Raw genomic sequence first — 18,761 nt, forward strand, 5'->3', positions numbered from 1 at the left:
TGCGTAAATGATCCTTATTTGGGATGTGTCCTTACATGCCCAACAAAAAGCAGTAATTCACAACAACTGATCAAAATTATTTTGATATTTCCATAGCAAGTTAAACTAATGAAACAAATGTCTGATTAGCTGTTAAGGGTTACTGGACATCCAACTTTCAGATTCATCAATCCTATTTGGAGTTAGCCCAGAAATGCTTTTTAAGTAATTTAAGTTTTTATCTGCAAATGTCATTGCTTTTTCCACTGGCACGGACATGAAATGCTGTAATAAATCAGCAGGCATTTTCTTATTTAAAAAGATTGTCTCAGTCACTTTGGATTCAGAGAGGAAATAAAGGATAATTACAATTAACTCTACTTTAATTATTTAAAGAACAATGATATATGTGTACGTGAAATCTCCACGTTTGATTGTAAAACTAGGCATCAGATGTTCCATATACAGGGCTGCCTGCACACTATAACCTGTTACCTCTTAAACATCAATATCCAACAAACTGTGGTCTTCACCACTAGCAGCCCCTTTTCTCTTAGAGCAAGCTGGCTCATTGGACTATCTTGTCCCCAAGACATTAGTACAGTTATGGGTGTGATTACCAGGGGTGCCGAGAAAGGGGAAGGCGGGTACTGATTACCGGGCCTGGGTATGCCAGGGGGCCTGGGCCCGCACTGCCCGTACTGTTTGTCCGGACGGATTTTGCTGGTGCGCACCACACAAGACTCAGCCTGGACCTACTAGCTGCTCATGCGGCGGGACCGGTACTTGGACTTGTATCCCCAATGCGCGTAAGCCCTCTATGTTTACCTACTGCTGGCTTCATTAGTACATTGGCCGTATTAATATTACATACGGCGGACAAGTCTCATATACCTACATTCCGCTGTTGACTAATGAACTAGATGTAGCTAATACTATGGAGTTACATATTTAACCACTTTTTACTGTTCCATCTATTATAATTGTCATCTGAAGCTATCGGCCTGAATCAGGTGAAACTGAGCTTTTCGTGTATATTTCTACTTAGAACATCTACTCTTTTGGCTGCAGATACTTTTGGAAGCATTGAGATCTCTTTTGAACACAGAGAGTTATCTGCTGAATTTCTTCCATACATAGGTCACAGGGGCGAACGCAGGATTTAGAAGGGGGGGTTTCCGCAGCAGCTCCATTTCGGCGAGTCTGAATTCTACATCACCCGCAGCGCTGTCAAGCAGCATACGCGGCAGTGCTGTATTATACTACAATACAGAACGGCCGCGGACGCTTCTTTGACAGCGCCGCGGCTGCTGTACAGTACGTTGGTTCACGGAGGGGAGGGGTTTCTGGCAACCAGTGCGGCATAAACTTATAGAACTTTAGTAGAAGAGGTCTTCACCTTTAGCAGCCGCTTTTCCCGTAGAGACTGGTTATGCTCACAGGTACTCGGATGCCCCCAGGACTTATGCTCAGTATAGTACAAGTTTATGCTCACCCGGCGGCGCACAGGAACAGGAGGTAATACACAGAGTGGAGACAGGCCAGAGATCTGCGGATTGGACAGAGCACCGGTGGAGATGTCAGATACTAGCAGGGTCAGGATCACAAGCAATGATTCGGAGTCCGGGTACAGGCAGAAGGTCAGAGTCACAGGCAATGGTTCAGAGTCCAGAAACAGGCAGAGTTCATACACGGAGAAAGCAGTTTGAGGTTTAACACCAATACAGCACAGAAGCAGGCAGCAATACTGAGCACAGAACGCTATAACGGCGGGTGTTTAAGCCCTCCCTGCCTTAAATACTGGAACCAGCCAATCAGGGCTTTGCCCTGTAGACATCCATAGGCCAGAACTAACTAAATAATGAAGCCTAATTAGCCCGCAGGCTGTAGCGTGCGCACCCGGCTGCTCTGAGTGGCCGGGACATGATAGCAGTAATTTCGGCATCTGGCCGTTGCCCTGGCAACGGTCGGGGCCGAGAAACAGGATGTGACATCCCGGTCGTCATGGACGTCAACAGGATGTGACGTCTCAGCGTGGAGACGCCTCTGTGGTATCCAACACCGCTCTTCTGGGCCGTAACCATTCCAGTTCACTAAGAACTGGACCTGACCTTGAACTTTTCTTGAGTCCAAAATTCTCTCCACGATGAACTCATGGTCGCCATTCACAAGCAGAGGCCGAGGCCTATTTAAACTGATTTATTGAGCTTGCTAGGGAACACAGCTTTTTTTTAGAAGAGAGCAATGGAAGGTACAGGGAATTTTCAAAGAAGGTGGTAGCTTAAGCCTGAAGGCCACTGGGTTGATCTTTTTCTCAATCGTAAAGGGTCCAATGAATCGGGGTCCTAGTTTCCTACAAGATTGCCTCAATTTGATGTTCCGTGTAGACAACCAAACTAGATCCCCCACTTTCAATAAACACGGACAACGATGACGGTCAGCAAAGGTTTTAGACTTGTAAGAAGCTTGACGTAGTGCGGAGCGCACCTTTTTCCAGATGGACTTTAGCCGAGATGTGAAGGCAGGAGTACCGGAATCACCAGTGGAAACAACAGAGAAGGAGTTCGCTTTTGGGTGGAACCCGAGGTTACAAAAGAACGGGGTTGTACGTGTTGCAGAATGGCAGGAATTGTTAAATGAAAACTCCGCCCAAGGTAAGAGAGAGGACCAGTTGTCATGAAACTTGGAAACATATATGCGCAGGAACTGTTCCAGGGATTGGTTTATTCCTTTATTTAGACTGTAAGCTCCAATGGGGCAGGGACTGATGTGAATGAGTTCTCTGTACAGCGCTGCGGAATCAGTGGTGCTATATAAATAAATGATGATGACGATGGCCATTTGATTGCGGGTGGTAAACTGAAGACAAACTGATTTTGATCCCGAGTGAGTTGCAAAAAGACCTCCAAAATTGTGCAATAAACTGGGACCCCTCAGTCCGAGATGATGTCTTTCGGAAAGCCGTGGAGACGGAAGATATGAGTAATGAATAAGGTGGCCAAGCTTCTGGCATCCGGCAGTTTGGGTAAAGGTAAGAAGTGTGCTATTTTGCTGAATCGGTCAACGACCACCCAAATGGCGTTATGACCCGAAGACAATGGGAGGTCGACAATAAAGTCCATTGAAAGATGGGTCCAAGGCCTGCTTGGAGTCGATAAGGGTAGCAGTTGACCAGGAGGACGTTTCTAGAAGTTTTATTTCTGGCGCATTCTGGGCAGGCACGTATGTACTTTTCCACATCGGAAGATAAGGTGGGTGTCACGGGCACTAGGAGTCTTTACCCAGGGATCACCAGATGGTAGGCTTACCAGAGCAATGTAGATGGTAATAGAGTACTCTGGCAGCTGGGTGATCACGGAACATGAAATGATGGCTGATGAGATGCTCAGGAAAGTCTATGACTAGCAACACTGGTAATAATGAGGTAATAATACACAAGGAACTGTATGGACAAGGACACGTGAAGGTAGTCAGTGGTCTGCGATAGCAAGTTGTACCACTGCTATAGTGAGTAAGAATGTCCAACAGAAACAAGGAGGTGATGAGAGTCAGCGGTCTGCGGGTAGCAAGTTGCACCGCTGTCTGAGTGAAGGAATGGAATCCAAGTGGAGGTATCCAGGTAGTCAGTGGTCTGCGGTAGCAAGTTGTACCACTGCTATGTGAGAGGATGATGGAACAGGTGATACCGGAAACAGGGATCAGTGGTCTGACATCAGCAAGTTGTACCACTGAATATATATGTGAGGAGGTGCACAGGGGAAGACAGCAACACAGGATATACACAGGCACCTTATACACGATCCACAGTAATATGCACAATATAGATATATATATGGATATAAATGACTGAGCAGGTCTGCAACCTAGAAAGTCTCTTGAAGTAGTCCAGCACAATGATAACACAGTCAATGATGGCAATAGACTCAGCGGATAGCAGACTCCAGAGAGAACCAAACACAGTCCAGCAAGATATGCAATACACAGCACAGTCAATGAGAAGTATGCATACCGTGGTTCAGCAGTAGCAGTCAGATGGGATTGCAGCGGTACCTGAGCGGCTGGAGACCGACTGGATAGGAAGTCCCTGGATAGGTGAGGCAGCGGTCTAGCAGGTGCAGCGCACAGATGAGTAGACCGGCAGGGACACGAATCCAAAGGAGTCAGCAACACGTGGAACTGGACTCATAGGAAACCCAGGAGAATGGAGATGATCCAGCAGAGGGTAGTAGAAGAGATACAAATCCAATGCTGACAGGAGGGTAGAGGCCAGTGGAACACGTGAAGGCGTGGAGAGTGGATCAGCAGGAGATGGACGATAGCGCTGACCACAGCGGCAGGACTCAGCGGCACACGGAGGTAACCAGTAGCAACCACAGGAACCAACAGCGATGGGAAACAGGAGTGCAGCGCAGGGCAGGAGCTGTAGATCACGAAGTGTAGCAGATGGTAATGAAAGCGGCAGTCTCGAGGAAGTCACAGCAAAGATGAGATGAGACTGTAGTGCACGGAGGCAGCGGATAGTAATCAGCTGGCAGTCACGATGTTGAACACAGGCGAGTTGCAAGCAGGAGGCTGTAGTGCACGGAGGCAGCGGATAGTAGTCAGCTGGCAGTCACGATGATGAACACAGGCGAGTTGCCAGCAGGAGACTGTAGTGCACGAAGGCAGCGGATAGAAATCAGCAGACAGACTTGATGAGAAGCAGGTGAGTGAAGTAAAAGCTGGAGTGCACGGAGGCAGCGGATAGCAATGAGCAAACAGTCACATTGATATAAAATAACGTTGAAGTGGTTTAGAAGACTGTAGTGCACGGAGGCAGCGGATAGGAATCAGCAACAGTCATGATGATACAGTTGATGGTAGAAGTGGTATGGGAACCACAGTAGTAGAAGTGGTTTGGAAACCACAGGAATCAGCAGCACTGAATACACAAGAAATACAGGAACACCTTCAGAGACTCATGAGGAATGAGACTCCAAGATCAGGCCACGTGGTAGTGACCACAGGTGCTTAATATAGGGAGGTTGCCTGATCTGCCAATTAAGTTAAAGGGGTATACACTGAAGTATAGAAAAGGGCTGCGCATGCGCAGACCCTCAGGATGGTGGACGGCCACGGTTCCTAAATGTCCGGGAAGAGGCACTCACTGTCCGGTGAGTGACAGTGGGCCAGCGGGAAAGTATTTCAATGGTCCTATGGATTCCGGGATAGCCTGCTGAGCGGTTGTCGTGGCATTCAATGAGGACAGACTTTCTCAGAGGAATTGGAACAAACAATTTATTTAAGGGTGTCTAAGCTGGGGCAATTTTCTGGAACTGGCGGAGTGTGGCCCCAAGATCTTGGGTTAGACTGATATGAATGGAGGTCGGAGGAATAATAGGTTGCGGGTCAGGAGGCTGAGGATGGCATGCCATAAAGCTCCGAGACAGAGAGTCAGCCTTGGTATTCTTTGATCCTGGACGGTAAATGATGAGAAAGTTGAACCGGGTGAAAGACAAAGCCCAGCGGGCCTGCCGGGGACTTAAAGTTTTGGCGGTGTGAATTTTCAGGGCCAGAGCCGGATTTAGACCTCATGGGGCCCTGGGGCAGCACGGAGCTTTTGGAGAAGAAAGAAGACATCTTTGGTGAGTATTTGGGGTGTTTTTATTTTTATTAAATAGATGTGGTGTAAATGAGTTTGATCTCTGGCGATTTTGCAAATAGCGATTTTGACAGAAGCAGAACTCTGGCGATTTTGCATGAAATCTCAGCTTCATACATCTGCGACTTTCAACTCTCCCGAGAAAATCGCTGGAGTTGCAAAATCGCACTTTGATACATTTACCCCCTAGTGTTAAATCAAAATCACCCATATTTAATGATAAGGCCTCCCTCCAACCCCAACATTACAATACTAGCATTCACATTGAATAAATAAACCTCCCTCCAAGAGCCCCAGCAATAAATTAATAGCATTTACATTTAATATAACCATTTCCCACAACTATCCCGGCATTAAATAATTCATATTCACATTAAGTAAATAACCCTCCTTCCCAAACTCATCCCCACATTCAATTAATAGCCCCAAACAACACCACCATTAAATTAAAGGTCCTATCACCTCAAATTAAATTAATAGGCCCCATTATTAAATTAAATAGCCCCATCATCACCCTACAAATAAAATAATAGCATCTACCATTAAATAATTAGTTCCAACCCAAAGTCCACCTTTAAATTAATAGCCCACCTCCCACCCAAATTACAGTAGAGACCAACCGGCAATAAATTAATAGCATTTACGTATAAAAATATACCTATTTCCCGCAACCATCACTGCCATTAAATAATTCATATTCACATTTAATAAATAGACCTCATTCTCCCCAAACTCACCCCCACATTCAATTAATATCCCCAAAACCACCCCATCTTAAATTAATAGTCCCCACTATTAAATTAAATCACCCCATTATCACAACGGTCAGGGCCGAGAAACAGGATGTGACGTCCCGGTCGTCATGGAGACGGCCAGGACACCAGAGCTAGAGGAAAGTTAGACGCGGCAGTGCCCGCGGCCCCTGACAGATAGGTTACTTTTTCTTTGATTAAATGTGTTATTTAAACTTATTACTGAGATGTGGGTTATGTGCAGCGCTTCTGAGCTTAGAAGGTTGTCCACGTGACCCCTAAAGTGTAACCGGTTGCCTATCATTGATCTAAGAGGATGAAAGAACTCCTGTGTTCGAAAGTTATTTTGTTACATTGTTTACTATCTGCTTTCAATTAAAAAAAAAAAAAAAAAAGAAGATTGGTGTACCGCAGGGATCAGTATTGAGCCCTGTCCGCTTTACCTTAGTCCAGTTTAAATATATTCCATGTATAACTACCCTTTGTCTTCTATACTTTAACCAGTTCTCCTGTATCAGACTCTTGCAACATCACATGGATTGCCCTACTAAGATCCAGGGATAAATGCATCAAGCTGAGAGTTTTCCGGCGTGTTTGAAAAACTAGAGTCTAGCTATCATTTATTTAGTACATTCTACAAAATGACAGCTAGAATCTGATTGGTTGCTATAGGAAACATCTCCACTTTTCAAACCCACCAGAAATCTCTCAGCTGGATACATTTACCCCCCAGTGTGTAACTTAACTCCTCATAAAAACAAATGATATTCGTTAGGCGTTACTGGCTCTTCTCGAAACCATGCCGAGACTGTGCTAACAAATTTTTTTTTTGCAACAACTGGATCAAGGAATGGACGCAGGATTGGTTTTCAATAAACCCCTCAGGAGTGTCTTTAATCTGGAAAGGTAAAGCAGCATGATGTTTAAGGGGCATGGCCCCTTCCTCAGATGCCCCAAAACACCAGGCAGCTTCGCCTTCTCTGAATAGAGACACTTCTAAGGGAGGTTTACAGAAGACAGAATCAAGGAATGTACTCAGACTATTGCTGCAACTGAGGAGTGAGCTGGGAGATCGTGTCTTAGATTTGTATCATGTATAAATTGATACGTATACTGAAGTGCACAGTGATTTGTAGATTTAGTACATTATTTTCTACAATACATTTTAGAATAGAATCTCTTAGAATACCTTTAAATAATTTACCCATGACTCAAGTCAGTCATACAGTCTTTGATTTCCTGTTTCCAATTTTGTTCCCTTTTAAGACTGGTACAACATCAGCTTCTAACCAATGTTGTGGTAGTGACCCAGTTACAAGAGACTCCATAAACAAAAGAAAAAGTGGTCTAACAATGACCGATCTTCGTTCTTTTAGCACGATTGGCTGGATGCCATCTAGGCCAATAATTTTTTCTTATTTGTGAATAAAAAACAAGAAACAAAAACATATTTAAAAGATTAGCTTTCTCTTCACCTTCAATTATTTCCTAGTTTCTGATTTTTAGTGACCAATATTATCAGTTTTATTTTTGTTGCTGTTTCAGCCCTTTAAAAACATTTTGGTTTATAGTTCCCATTTTTTGTACCCCCTTTTTCAGCATCAATGTTTGCGGATGACCTTTCTTGGAAATTCAAGAAATGTAGCAAAATATGAAGAAATATTCTTTTTTTCCTTTATCATTTCAAATACTTTTCTATGGAGCCACACTGGCTGACATTTCTTCCTAGTCATTTTATTGACATGCGGTATGCACTTTTTAAAAAAACAAAACAAAACATTTTTAAATAAATATTCTTAAAAACTCAAGTCAAATATTACCATGTGGTGATTACTATTCCCTGAATGCTCCCTCACCTGGTTATTAAATATAAATGAGCCAGATTCATTAAGACAAGCAAAACAAAAGTATTGTGTCTTTTTAAATCAGGCATACGCATGTTCGCATATCAACAAGGAGCAGATGTAATGATGCGTCTGTTGATGAAGCCAGATCTAGGTACCTTCTGCTCTAACATACAATGCACTGCAGGACACGTACAATCCATATGTGGAATTTAAAGTCCCATAAGAACGCAGAAAAAATATTTAATTAATGTCACCTGTTAGTAATATAGTCATTAATGACAAAACATTAAAAGAAAAATAAAAGTTTTGTTTTTTGGTCCATAAAATACATTAGGATGTTACTAATGTCTACTGTACATAAGCTGCATTTTTATAGTTGCTCCTGACTGCAAATATATGTTCTAGCATGCATAAGAGATTCTCATCACTACCCCTTACACCTGCCCTGTTGCAAGTGATACGACTGCGTTCTCTGGTGTATGGTTTGTTTCTGGGTATGCGTAGAGCGATTTTACGCAAAATACTGCATTTATGTTCCTAAATGATTCAGGACCAGTATCTGTTCTCTTGTTGGCTAACCTGTGACACTCCAGGTGTTGTGAAACTACAAGTCCCAGCATACCCTTCCAGCAATAAGCTGCTATATATTGGCAAAGCATGCTGGGTCTTGTAGTTTCAGAACACCTGGAGTGTCACAAGTTAGCCAACACTGCCTTATACAAACCCAAATCAGTACATTACTTGTGCATTTTTTTCTCTACCCATAATCTCCTCAGTTATCTTCCTCTTTTCCTATCTTCCCTAAACAGGTTATATCCTCCAAAATAATTTGCCTAGTCACAGCTTTCATCCAGTCACATCTATTTCCACTATCATCACAATGGTCTTCAAACATCATTAATTTCATATTTTGGTTTGGATGCCTCCTTGCATTTAATACCATAAATCTGATCTGTGTATGGACACTTCATTTTACTCACCTGCCAACCACCTCTTCTAACCCCTCATCACCATGTGCCAAAACAGTAGACAGCAATGTGTTCAGCACTCACACTACTGGAAACAGGTTACCACCGAATAATTGAACCTCTTGCACCTAGTCTCTGCCATTTACTATACTCCTGTTCCCATTTTTGGTGGAGCCGTCGGTCTTTAGGTTGCTATTAGAAGTATCCTAGTGAGTGACCTGACATTCCCAATAGCAGCCAACTCAGCATATTGATTTGGTGTGTATATGATCAGGACTAACCTCTCAGGCACTCTTCCCTCTACCCCCTAATGTTTACCCAACTCAAAGTGAAAATAGAAATTCTATCCAAATGTCTTATCAGGAAAATCTATTATACACTCATAGCCCTTATTTGGCTTAAGCAAATAAACTGCCCATGATACAGCAACTTCTTTGGTAACCTAATCACATACATTTCAAAATAAAAATGGAAAACTTAATTTTTCATATTTTTTCTTTAACAGATAATTTCCTTTACTCTTCATTAACAGCAGCATCATATTATCCAAGCATGTGGAAATATTGTGATATATATACATCACATTTATTACTATCAAAAGGCATGATTAACTGCTGCTTACGTGTAGAACGATATACACATAAGACGTATCATCATATTACTAAAAAGAACTAAGGGGTAAATATATCAAACTGAGAGTTTTCCGGTGGGTTTGAAAAGTGGAGATGTTGCCTATAGCAACCAATCAGATTCTAGTTATCATTTTGTAGAATGTACTAAATACATGATAGCTAGAATCCGATTGGTTTTTCAAACCCGCCAGAAAACTCTCAGCTTGATACATTTACCCCTTAGTCTGCTAAAAATATATATAACAGCTGCCCATAGACAATATTTACCATGCCCAAGTTGGTAAGGTTACCAGAAAAATGTAAATAATTTGAACATTAAATTGCTTGGGCCACTATCATAGAAGCCATAGTCATAGATAAAATGGTTTGTCATTGGGTAAGAAGCTTTTCACTTTGCAGCCCCCTTCTTGCTTTTGTCTACAGGTCAGTGCATTATCTTTTCTTTTTTTTCATAAATTAAATAATCTACTAAAACAAGTACAAAATGTCGAACAAAATGTTTAAACTTGTAACCAAATTTATTTAAAAATAACAGAATATTCCAATAAAATAAAGGCATGGTTTGCCACAATAAAAGGGATACAAACTCTCAGACAATTGTGATAAATATTCTGATGGTGCCACAAGTTTCACTTAATCAACCCCAAGATTTTAGTGCTTTCAAAAGACTATAAAAAGTTAGCCACCACGAATATCAGATTCCTGTGAAAAAAATTAAACATTTTAATGTATTGCCTACTAGAAACAATGATGGACTTTCTCTTCATTGCCATTAGCGGCTCAGAAAGTATTGAGATGCCATTTTGTCCCATAGGTCTGTAGCAGCAAAGAGTAAACATAATAAAGTGCAGACTGGAGGCAGCCATTTTGTTAGCTGAACCACCACATGCCACAAAAAGCTTCAGCTAACAAAATGTCTGCCTCTAATGTGTGTATGTTATAGGTGCAAGTTAACAAAGTTAATATGTCTTAATCCAGAGAGAGGAAAAGCGATGAAGGAATCGTAAAAAACCACAGCAGATTGATAGTCGGCAAATGGAGTAATTTGATACTATGTACTAGCTGCATAGCAATCCTTAATACCACTTATAAAAACGGTTTCCTAACACTCCTGGTTAACACTGTCTTCGGTGTGGTCTGTTGGCGTTTCAGCGTTTGTAAGAGAAGTATCCTGAGGTAAGTTTCTAGCTTCTGCAATTAAACGTTTTACTCCCACCATCCACTGGCTGACTTCATTGACGTGATCTACCATAAGAGACCTGTGAATCTCGTCAGCAGAATCCCAGTTCTGACATTTCAGCTCTGAAAAATAAGGAGTTATTTAATGGAAAGCTACATACACACAGGAAAAAGCGCTTTTGCCACCCCCAAGACAAAAGAAAAAAGACAAAAGTGTCCCCCCACCTCTTTTCCTATTCCAACCATTACCTTTTTTTTTGTGGTTGTTGTTTATTAGTATGAAAGTAGCCGTAGGTTGATTTCACGTTCAATGAGACACATATGACAGGATCATTTAGCTTATGAGTCACTTTTACCTTTGCAGTCTGGCTGGGCCAAGATGCAAAATGTAGACTTAACCTCATGTGTCAATCTCCCATTGTCCCATAGATTGTAAGCTTACGAGCAGGGCCTTCTCACCTCTTTGACTGTTTTACCCAGTTTGTTTATTAGTTTATTATGTTTGTCCCCAATTGTAAAGCGCTACGTAATATGTTGGCGCTATATAAATAAATGATGATGATATGTTGCATAATGAGGGATCTATTAAACTAAAGTGATTGAATACACCGATTCGCTAGGGATCACTATACGAGAAGGACTGTGAGGAGACTCCACTATGCTTTGGAGAAAGTTTGCTTCAGAACGAAACGCATCAGAAACTGCTAGTGGAAGTGAATTGGGGGAGAAGCCGGCTCGTTTAACGGTACATTTGCCTTTATCGTTGCAAGCTGGAAGAGACACATGCAGCTTGTATCAGTGTTGTGCTGATCTCTCCTTAGCAGAGAGGTTATGAGAAAGGGTGGGTGGCGTAGTGGTTAGCACAATTGCCTTACAGCACTGGGGTCATGAGTTCAATTCCCGACCATGGCCTTATCTGTGTGGTGTTTGTATGTTCTTCCTGTGTTTGCGTGGGTTTCCTCCGGGTGCTCCGGTTTCCTCCCACACAACAAACTGGTAGGTTAATTGGCTGCTAACAAAATGACCCTAGTCTGTCTGTCTTTTTGTCTCTGTCTGTGTGTGTCTGTGTGCGTTAGGGAATTTACACTGTAAGCTCCAATGGGGCAGGGACTGACGTGAGCGAGTTCTCTGTACAGTGCTGCGGAATCAGTGGAGCTATATAAATAAATGGTGATGAAGATGAAGGGTGGCCACATGTTTTCAGAGAGGATTTTTTCTCGTTGCTGCACTGAAGATTTTGATGCCAAGATCTGGGGAACTAATTAAGCAGCAGAGACAGACACAGCCATTACTTATTGAACTTCTATCTGATTGCAGACATCAGTCTCATGAACTTCTTCTTCTTCTCATCTGGACTTGGGAAAAATTAATAAGCAATTTTCTTTTGAATCGCTAAGAATAATATATTGTATGCCACATTGTGGTGAAATAGTATTGGATAGTGTTCACATAATAAACATTGTATAAATAGAAGGAGCAGTTACATTACTAGAAGTTAAAACTGAAGAGCTGCGAGTGTCCTTAAACTGTCTCATTTGCTTCCGCTTTATTGCTATTGACTGTTTTTTGGAAAGTATTAATTTTCTCCTGGTTTATAGTTTTCATTTTAACAAAAGAGGAGACACATTAGTAAACAGGAGAATGCTCCTTGAAATGCAAAAAACTATGTATTAAGTGATCACTTGTATAAATGTGCTGTGGGGTTTCCCCAGCTATCTTTAAATGTGGCTGATATTAATGAAAGTTTTTTTTTATATTATTGGTATTTTATGATGTTATATATCTGTTAGGTATTGTCAACCTAATTAAATTTAAATTATTTCTGCCTTCTTTGCTCTATATATTATGAATAGGATTTAGATCGCTATTTATTAATAATCAAGTAGTTTTCTATATAAAGGGGGTAAGTGGCAATCCCCTATTCTAACAGCAGCCTTTTTCAGTTCAATTATCACTTTATTTTATATTGATTTTATTGCTTATATATAATATCCATCCTGTGCCCAAGCAGTTAGTTGTATTTTACATACACACAGTGCTGGAAAAATATGCTTTTGCCACCCAAGACAAAAAACAAAAATGTTCCCACTATTACTATTCTGCACACAGAAGTGTGTCCGCATACAATACCCTACCAGAAAGAGTCCATTCTCTGGTGACCAAGTGTATGATACATTACAGAGCTCAGGGTCTTGGAGAACAAGTGTCAAATATAGATCCAGGGTCCCTGGAGACAGAATGTATGTATAATATATGACACAGGTGTGGTATATAGTTCCCAGATCCCGATGGCCAAGTGTACGATCCGGTCACCTGTGAGCTCATCCAAGGGGCTCGAGCACCAGGGACGGCTGACTGACCCTTCAGTAGTCTCCTGTCATGTGACAGGAAGCACTATTAATATGGGGTGGATTGCATAGCACTCAATGCCGACAGCCATCTCCAAAACCGCAAAGGATGGGACTTTTTTGACGTCTCCTGTTTCTTGCGCATGCGGTGTGGCAGTCAAAATGCAAAGTGTGATTCATTTAATTCCCGCAGTGCTTCTTATGCACATCACATGAAACGCATCACGCAGAACACTCTCTCCAACTGTAAGTGCAGGAGTCAAGCCAAGAAGCACTCTGCTGATTCATACAGTACAATAGTTAAAACAAAACCCTAAAATTAAATCAATGCATTATTCTTTTCATCCCTTCCCAAATTCACATCTAACTACGCCCAAATAAGTCACAACTTTACTTTATTCTGTAATGTAGGATGGATATATATAAATCCATCTATATCTGTAAATCTATCTAATCTATATCTATATACACACACACTTATTTTATGTTTCCTCAAACTGTTCAGTAAAAGACAAACCAAGCAATTGCTCTAATCATGACATACAGGTTTCTTACCTCTCACCAATATGCTCATTCTCTTGCACACAGAATTAGACAGCTTCCCGCTGTTCCACATTTCTTCCAACATGTTCATCCTCCTTCCAATGTCAATAAACACTTGTTTCTAAAAAAGAAAACCCATTCAAACACAGTCACTAAAAGCAGAGCGTGGGAACAAAACCACTGTAACATTTATGACGACTAACTGGTGGTTACCCAATGCCATTCTAGAATGATAGTGTTTCATTGTCCCCTCCTAGATTGATTTTTATGTGTCTTATGCCAAAGGTAAGAGTCTCCTTGTTTGCTTGTCCAGTTAATCTGTACTCAATGCAAAGGCACCGGCCATCTGCCATCACTATGAATAGTGCAGTGGAAGGCATAGGGAGTCAGTAAATGTGTACTACTAACATATGTAATATGTGAGAATCACATCCATAACCACTTGCTATACACAAGACATGACTTGTCAGACTTAGGGTACAGCAGTTCCCCAACGCACATAGGCTTTCAAGACCCCAAAGACCACATAGAAGTAATAATGTACAAAACTATCAAAATAAACCAAAACATCTCCATTGCAGCTTTACATTAAGACACTTTGGGGCCAATTCAATTCATCCGTGTGATTCTGAGAATAACATGGCCTGCGCGTTATTACTCTTACTACAATAAAAGTGCGCAGTATTACCGTTAGTATGGTAATTTTAACGCTGATTTTAGCTCGCTGTCCTCGGGGCCGGAAGCAAAAATACAGGTTAAAATTACCGTATTAACGGTAATACTATTAGCGCTGCATTATTCCTAGACTGACGTGGCTGAATTGAAATTAGCCCCATTTAATTTTGACCTGCCCTTGGTCAAAACAAACAAGAAGAATGCCTTGGTGCTTTACAAACGGTGGAAAATAAGAAAAAAAAGTACATTTATTTACTACATACTTGCCTACTCTCCCGGAATTCCCGAAGTTCGGAGGGGGCGGGGTTTAATCTTATAATTATGCCCCGCCCCCTCCATTCAATGCCGTGAATTTCGGCCTCCTCCTACCCCATGTCACATGACTTCTTAAAAGTTGGCATGTATGATTTACGATAACATTATATGGTAAGCGGACCTTTGAAGTTGGCAACAGCATAGAGATGGTGCAACTGATATACTGTATACAAATAGTCAAGTGTAACACATCAGTTTTCTCAGGTTTATTATTATTTATTTGTCCTGTAGCTGTTTAACTGGCTACCATGTTTTGTCTCTTTAGAATCACATAATTTATGGAAATTCTTTGTAATTAACCTCTTCCCAAAACTCTACAAAGACTGTCCTTGTCATTATAGAGGGGTTGCCAGAAAAAGGAAAGGAAACGGACAATAGTTTATTATTAATAATGATAATAATATATTTATTACTATTTATACAATAAAAAATAATAAAAAGATCCACTTCAACAGAATTACCTTGATTAAATCTTTGCAGGCCTCTAAGGTTTGATTGAGTGGAGTTAAAATGTCCATTATATCAACAGGAATCTCAGATTCTGTTTGGCTGGAACACTTCTTGGAGCCATCTGTTGTGAGAGAAGAGGTAACTTGTCCTAGAGGAGAAAGGCCAATGCTACTCGTAGAAGACAATGGCGGCATCTTTGGTGGGGTGGAAGATGAAAGGGACTGTGCAGGAGGAACTAAAATGAAAAAGGAACATTTTGCAAAGACAAATAAAACAAATACAAGTGCACAAATAGACATGCATACATAGCCCTTCTGGCAGGGATACTGCCATATGCACATCACCACCTGTACTGACCACCTGAAAAAACTAAGCATCGCTCAGTGCAATGCGGCATTTGGTTGGACAATGGTCATGAGAATGCAGTCTATCATGCTTGAATGTTGAGGACCGACTTGGCTCCTTGATGGGTAATTTTAGTCAACTAGCACCAACAGCATCCGTAAACAAGCTTCAGACAAGCAGTTCAGCACAGTCCAAGTTGAGGAGGATGGGGGTACCAAGAGCCAGGATAGCGCAGTGGACAATCCATTTGAATGCTTAAGATTCCAGAAATCAGGGTTTTTTTGTTACTATATTGACAGGATTAATGTAACTTTAGATCATGTGTTATGGTTTTCTGTTTCACAATTATGTAAGCCCTTGTCTTATTTTATAGGTAGTAAACCTAATATACGCAGAAGAGATGTGCCTATATATGAAGTTACGCCACCACTACATATAACTACGCCCATTTCTATGACATCATAAGCATACGTTACTTTGAGCCCACAATTTCAAAGGACTGGCTCTGTTTTATCATGTAAAATTAGTGGATATTTTTCTATTACTTCTTCCAAATTATTAGCATATCCAAAAAACATTTTGATATGATAGGATGAAACTGGCAAACTAAAATGCCTACTGAAAGGTCACCCGCACATAAAACCCTTTAAAGGATTTTCCTACCTTAATGTTATAATAAAGGTTCAAGATAGTGGCAGTTATACACTTTTCTGAGACAAACAGGTACATTAGAAATAGTGTAATGTCACTTAATTATTTAGTGTAAACATTTACAGTTAACCACAGTAACCAGTCAGCAAGTAGTTTTGATTTATCTTTTGCAAGATAGAGAATCAGCTCTAATTTCTGATTGGTCGTTATGTATTAGTGGCCATGTATACTTATCTTAGTAATTACTTGCAAAGTGATCATATGACATCATGTACTACTATGTGTCTTACTTGAGTAAATGATGACTCATATTGCTTTGCACTAGGATTAGTATTTACAATGTTTACCAAGTCATGATTATGATTCTACAGCTGTCTGCTGTGATCTCCTACCTGCAAAAGGGCCTTGTAAGGGAGCAGGCACCCTCTTATTCAGAGGTGGACGTTTTCCTCCACTGCCAGAGGTTTGCAAACCATAGGAAAATTGGGGAGGGTCATTCCAACCCCTTTCTTTGTTGCCTGTTAGAATAGAATAAAATAGATAATTGAAATACTTTGCAGGTATACCAGGAGCTGGTTGGCAAATTTTAGCTTGGGGGCGAAACTCAGCTCAGCAGCTTCTTAGGGACACTTTATAGGGGAAAAAAATGCAGGTAGTCCAGTGACCCAGCCCAAGGTAGCCCACTATGGGGCAGGCCGGTCGGCACATGCCCCTCAGCCCCCTAGGCCAACCCCCCTCTGATGAATACCATGTCCAAAACATACAGCTCAGGTTTTCGAATACAAGTAGTTTTTGTTTTGTTTTTCTTCAAAAAGATATAATTTTGCTGATTGCAGAAACAATTTACTGCACACCACCCTAATATTTACTTATGAGGCACAGAATTGTTAAGATGTCATTCACATCCTTACTGTACTGCAACATTTTGTTTATTCTTAAAGAGAAATGGACACCTGAAACATCCTCAATATAAGTACAGCCAGATAACTGAGGCAGCTGGATTTGTACACTCGAGTTCCAGTCTATTTTTTTGGGACACTTTATATAACTCTACATACATTATTTTTTCCAATCCAAACACATTGTAGATTTTATGGTCCATTTACATACATAAAACATAATACAACAAAAATGCAGCTGCCCATCAATTCATAGAGCACGACAAATGAAGTAGTTAGATTGTAAGCTCTTCCATTTAGTTTAATGTAATGTTTGAATTCCATTACATTAGGTACTTTGTTCCTTGCCTGTAATCTACGAGTACACTGCCTGGAACACTCAAGTTACTGCAAAAATTTATAGTTAAAGAAAATATTTTCTGTATGGGATATTGTGTGTTTGTGTTTACACATAAATATTTTGTGTGAATGCAATTCTAACATTTAATCTTCATCATAACAGAACAACAGGATATTTTAAGATAAGGAGCATTCATATACTTAAAAAGATATTTACTGTATCGCTAAAAATAAAAAACAGCTTTTGCTGACTTGTACATATGAATACATCTATTTATAATATTATTCCATCATCATGGCAGGATGGTTTAGATGAGAGAGATAGAGAGTGTGAGTGTGAGTGTGTGAGTGTGTGTGTGTGTATATATATATATATATATATATATATATATATATATATATATATAAATTATCCCTCCGATCTCTGTATCAGTAGCTGTTGAACCACTTCACTGACTTAATACTAAAGTTAGCTGACATCGTGCCTCTACATACAGTTTTAATTCACACTTACCACCACCACCACCACCACCACCACACTTATTTTGACCCCATTCTCTAACTCCTTCTGTCCCCCCAACTTGGTCATATTCGGGTCCCCATATAATCCCCAGTATCCTGGTTCCCTAGCTCGCCTTACCTGGCTTGACATAGAGCTCAGCCATGTCTCCCCCTCCTCCTCCTGCTCACATCTACCAGCAGGAACTCGCTGCTGTCACACTTGATTCGTGGCTGTTTCTTTTTTTTTCATTCAAAGCTTTATTGGTACACTCGACCAAAACACTTGGCTGAGTGTGATGACACACACTGTACAGACAATGGCTGAATATGGTACTGACACACTGCTAACAATCTGGGAGAACAATGGTAGAGAAATGTCAAAGCATAAGTGATAAATTATGTACCTAATTTCAAAGTTAAATGTTTAAAATATATTTGTTTAGCGTTTTATAATACTGTATGTACATAAAACAAAAATAAAACACATTTGTTAACTCATAAAATACAGGCAAACCTGACAGTACTTGTTTTGATTAGAATATTGTATGTAGTACTCTGAATCAGGAATGTGCCATTCAGCTTGAGGCAGCAATTGAAATGACGCCTTTCTCATTCCTTGGGATACCACATAGTTGCCTACTCTCCCGGACATTCCCGGATTTTTAGGAGTTTTCCTGGACTCCTGGGAGAGCTGGGC

The 18,761-nt window shown here is 40.8% G+C and overlaps 1 protein-coding gene across 1 annotated transcript; it reads right to left on the reverse strand.

Moving 5' to 3' along the window:
* Positions 1-10,318: 10,318 nt before the first annotated feature.
* Positions 10,319-18,308, reverse strand: SRA1 (steroid receptor RNA activator 1). The gene is made up of 5 exons (XM_075209887.1): positions 18,204-18,308; positions 16,718-16,843; positions 15,341-15,564; positions 13,902-14,010; positions 10,319-11,121 (listed from the first exon to the last, which is right to left on the reverse strand). The coding sequence occupies exons 1-5, from the start codon at positions 18,226-18,228 to the stop codon at positions 10,922-10,924; spliced, it is 684 nt and encodes a 227-aa protein (XP_075065988.1). The 5' UTR covers positions 18,229-18,308; the 3' UTR covers positions 10,319-10,921.
* Positions 18,309-18,761: the final 453 nt, after the last annotated feature.

This window comes from Mixophyes fleayi, chromosome 4 (genome assembly GCF_038048845.1).
Source record: "Mixophyes fleayi isolate aMixFle1 chromosome 4, aMixFle1.hap1, whole genome shotgun sequence".
Taxonomy (NCBI): domain Eukaryota; kingdom Metazoa; phylum Chordata; class Amphibia; order Anura; family Limnodynastidae; genus Mixophyes; species Mixophyes fleayi.